A 5000-nucleotide genomic window follows, 5' to 3' on the forward strand; every position below is an offset into this window, starting at 1 on the left:
TTATATTGGTGTACAGATGGTGAAATAATATAAACAGTACCATATGCCATAAATATTGAAATATTTCATGTATGTGACTGGAAGAAAAACAACCTATTTATAACAAATTTACATACATTTTATTCATTTATTCATTTTCTTTTTGGCTTAGTCCCTTTGTTAATTAAGAGTTGCCACAGTGGAATGAACCGCCAACTTATCCAGCATATGTTTTACACAGCGGATGCCCTCCCAGCTGCAACCCACACACACTCATTCACACACATACACTATGGACAGTTTAGCCTACCCATTTCACCTGTACCACATGGGGAGAACATGCAAACTCCACACAGAAATGGCGACTGGTCCAGCGATCTTCTTGCTGTGAAGTGACACCGCTACCCACTGCGCCGCCGTGTTACCCCCTTTCGAGAATATTTTAGTTAATTTTATGCATTTGGCAGCGTCTGATTTTAGAGACATTTTTTGCTTTCTCTGAGCTTTTCGGCACCGAGCTTTTCTTTCTTTACAGTCCATCTCTGACAATTATCTTGTGTTTCTCTTAATGTTTGTTTGACATTCTTGCCAGATTTTGATTAAGTCCACGTAACCTGATTGGGCCGGATTGGGTCGGCCCATCTCAAAACCAGCCGGCCGTCGCGGATTTGACCAAATGCTTAACATTCATTATTATTATTACTATTATCATCATCATCATCATCATTATCATCATCATCACCATATTCACAGAGATAAAAGCTGCCTGCATGTAAAAAGATGGCCAATCTGCCCCTGGAGTCAATCTAACTATATCTTACAACAGGCAAGTGATAGTTCTAAAATATTTTCATTTATAATGGCTTGTTTCCACTGACTGGTACAGTACGGTACGGTATGGTTCGGTACAGGTCACATTTATCAGGCTTGCCTTTCCACTACCAAGGGTACCCTTTTGGTGTGCGTGGTGTATGACAAATGGCTCGTTTCCACTGACTGGTACGGTACGGTTCGGTTTGGTACGGGTCACCTTTATCAGGCTTGCGTTTCCACTAACAAGGGTACCCTTTTGGTGGGCGTGGTGTATGACAGAAAGTTTCAGTCGACGTCATTCTCGCTTGAGGAAATGTCTAGAGTAAAGCTGTACGGGTCGCTCACATATCATATGAGAAGCACTTCTCACAACACAGATGCTTCATACACATAAATACTTGTGTAGAAATGTTTATTACTAACTTTACTATGAACATGAGTTGATTATAACTGCAGATCAATAACAGTGCGAAACGGCCTACTGTAACATCTGTAATTATATTAAATAACTAAATAAATGAACATCTATAAACACATACAGCCCCTTACAGTCTCCGATATAATACCAACTACAGAAGAACACACACAGCAGACATTTCGTCAGTATTTAGGTTCACAACAACACAAAATATAGCCTACAGTCAGTGAAAACCTCTCATCTGTGTCTGTAATCTTCAGCAGCACATGTAGCCTCTGTGAGAGAGTAATTCCATCATTCCCGGTTCATATTAGTCCAAAAGGTGATAATAACAATAATAGTTAAACATGGCAGTTTGTTCATGTTTGCTGAAAAATAATGTGCTCTTTTTTTCCAGCTTCTCCTTTGTTTTTCCGCGCTTCACTCTCGCGTTTGTCAGTGTCTGACAGGATCGGGTTTCAAAAGCACGTCAGTAATCAAGCGCAGGTTATTATCATCAGCTCAAGAAGTTTGTTATTTCAGATATAATGTTAGACGTGCGCGAGCGCAAGCAAGAAAGCGAAACCGCTCGCGCCTCAGACTGGCTCGTAAAAAACTACGGGGCACAGGGTAAATCTGCTCTTCTTCTTGGCTTTGTGGCTGTTCATCAAGACGATGACAAGGTTTGTTTGAGCCCAGATCGACCATGGCTCGTTATTATATGCATTTATAATTCCGCTGTAATCTCTCGCTGTGTATTTCAAACATGGCGGGTTTTTTGTTTTCATTCTGGCTTGTTGCGTAAGCGAATGACGTATCTCTGTAAACCAATAGCGTTCAGCTGCAGGTGTGGCTCCGACTTTTGGTACCCTTTCTCGTGTTTGGTACCCTTTCGAAAGGGTGCCGAAAAAGTGGTACGGTACGGTTTGGTTCGGTACGCTTTTTGACAGTGGAAACGGCTATAAAAGCGTACCAAACCGTACCGTACCGTACCATACCACTCAGTGGAAACGGGCCTAAAGTTTCAGTCGATGTCATTTTCGCTCGAGGAAATGTCCACAGTAAAGCTGTACGGGTCGCTCACATATCATATGAAAAGCACTTCTCACAAAACAGATGCTTCATACACATAAATACTTGTGTATAAATGTTTATTACTAACCTTTCTATGAACATGAATTGATTATAACTGCAGATTAATGACCTATTGGAGTTTGTTCAAGTTTGCTGAAAAATAATGTGCTCCTTTTTTTCCAGCTTCTCCTTTGTTTCTTCGCGCTTCACTCTCGCGTTTGCCAGTGTCTGACAGGATCGGGTTTCAAAAGCACGTCAATAATCAAGCGCAGGTTATTATCATCAGCTCAAGAAGTTTGTTATTTCAGATATAATGTTAGATGCGCACGAGTGCAAGCAAGAAAGCAAAACCGTTCTCGCATTCAGACTGGCTCGTAAAAAACTACGGGGCACAGGGTAAATCTGCTCTTCTTGTCTTTGTGGCTGTTCATCAAGACGACGACAAGGTTTGTTTGAGCTCGGGTCGACCATGGCTCGTTATTATATGTATATATATATTTACGCTATAATCTCTCAGCTGTGTATTTAAACATGGCGGCTCTTTTGTTTTCATTCTGGCTTGTTGCGTAAGCGAGTGACGCATCTCTGTAAACCAATAGCGTTTAGCTGCGTGTCTGGCTTCGCCTTTTGGTACCCTTTCGAAAAAGTACCGAAAAAGTGGTACGGTATACGGTTCCATTCGGTACGCTTTTTGACAGTGGATGCGGCCATAACCAAACCGAACCGTACCGTACCACTCAGTGGAAACGGGTCATAAATGAAGGATTTTATTCCCCTCACCAACATGCTTCAAAGTGTAGGCTAACAAATACATTTCACACAACTGAAATACTATGAGGAAGTGGAGAAAGTATAATTACATTACGCATTTTATTTAACAGATAATTACTTCTCATCCCATCCACAAATTACTTCTGTTTCATTTTCCTCACTAAATGATTACAGCATCTTGACATGCCTTGCTTACTTGTCCATTTGTCAAGGTTTAATAATAGATATGGGAGTCCTAAAGAGCAAAAGAACGCAAATAACTTCTCACATGCGTTCTGTGGCATAAACAATTGACTGAAACTGCTATTACGCCTAGCACAAAGTGAAATAAAAAACACTTCGTGTTAAATGTAAAAAATAAACAGAGAAAAACTGCCTGAAATGGGGCAGCATGGAGGCTCAGTGGTTAGCACTGTCGCCTCACAGCAAGAAGGTTCCTGGTTTGAGTCCCAACTGGGTCAGTAGGCGTTTCTGTGTGGAGTTTGCATGTTCTTCCCGTGTTGGCGTGGGTTTCCTCCGGGTGCTCCGGTTTCCACCACAGTCCAAAGACATGTGCTGTAGGTGAACTGAAGCTACATTGACTATAGTGTATGAATGTGTGTGTGAATGAGTGTGTATGGATGTTTAGTACTGGGTTGCATCTGGAAGGGCATCCACTGCGTAAACCATTTGCTGGATAAGTTCATTCCACTGTGGCGACCCCTGATGAATAAAGGGACTAAGCTGAAGGAAAATGAATGAATGAATATAGGATGGACTGTGATAATGAACCGATATGGCCAAAATGTTTGAAGTTGATTGTTGGCATGGTGATGACGCTTGTAGATTGTGCAAAATGATGATGCATGGCAATCAAAAACTGAGCTGAATTTTGACATCACTGTTCATGTTACAGATCTGTGCCGAATTTAATACCACCTAAGAGGCACAATTCAGATTCCATGTTGTTTGTCCTCATTGTTCAGCAGTTTCAGTGGTTTGAGGTCTAACAGAGAGTCGTGTATTTACTGGAGTTCAGATGAAGCTGATCTTTCAGGAGCACCTCATTAAAAAAATCTCTTTTCATAGTGAAATGACACTTGTTCTGTATTTCTTTTGTGATCGTTCTGTCTGAAATCCACAGAGATGCTTTTAGTAGATGATAATAATGGTCAACATGATGATGACGCAGCACACACTCGCAGAGATGGCCGAAACTGTAGTTTTCTCTGGATTCCCTCCAATTTGTGGCAGATGATCTGTAAAGATGCAGATTAATTAAGTAGTTATTATTATTATTATTAATTAAATCATAAATCTTCAGCCCATTGCAGGCTGCAGAGAGGCAGATTCTCCACACACACTTTGAATCAAAGCTTCAGTGTGGAGCAGCTGATTATTTATAAGCCATATTTACATAATTATTAACTTATACATTTATCCAAAATAAATTAATACTTTTAAGATTTAGGTTGTTTTATTGCTCTATAACAACTACTGATTTATTTTCAATAATCAGTGAGTTTAATGTAACACACAACATATTTTGAGAGGAGCTTCAGTGTTAGTGGTTGTATATTAAACAGGCTCTGCTAACAAATGATTAAAATAATATTAGTAGATTAAAATTAAGGTTTATTTGCAAACATTTACGGAATTATAAACAATTAATACATGCAGTGCCTGATATCTTCACTGTAGCTGCCGTCAGAAGCAATTCTTATATATTACACTCTATAAACATACACTTTACAGTTAAAAGGTCAATAAATAGTTAAAATGTTCAGAGTAATCATTAGAATAAATAAGTAATGTATATTTGTTGTTAATTCATGTTAATTCATTTAAAGTTATTTAACTTTAACTATAAGGGGGAGGGGGGAACCTTTTCTTGTTATGTTTAGCTTGGGAATTATTTCATTGTTGCAATCAAGATATTCTTCCGATGCACTACAAGTAGAACAGCCACGAGGTGCTGTGCTATTAA

At 39.5% G+C, this 5000-nt stretch overlaps 1 protein-coding gene across 3 annotated transcripts in view; it reads right to left on the bottom strand.

The window, feature by feature from the left end:
• Window positions 1-5000, bottom strand: part of LOC130239010 (uncharacterized) — a 41483-nt gene that overhangs the window by 10268 nt on the left and 26215 nt on the right. Inside the window, exon 1 of one of the 3 annotated variants that reach the window (XM_056470137.1) lies at window positions 1-78. This exon is cut by the window's left edge and continues 448 nt beyond it. The exons of 1 other annotated variant lie outside the window; for it this stretch is intronic. Coding sequence is in view for 1 of the 2 variants with exons in the window: in XM_056470138.1 (XP_056326113.1) it covers window positions 4166-4272 (107 nt within the window). In the remaining variant the exon portion in view is untranslated. Of the gene's footprint in view, window positions 79-3573; window positions 4273-5000 lie in introns of those variants that run through there. One more of the 3 variants, XM_056470138.1, reaches the window with a different exon arrangement.

Source organism: Danio aesculapii, chromosome 12 (genome assembly GCF_903798145.1).
Source record: "Danio aesculapii chromosome 12, fDanAes4.1, whole genome shotgun sequence".
NCBI lineage: Eukaryota > Metazoa > Chordata > Actinopteri > Cypriniformes > Danionidae > Danio > Danio aesculapii.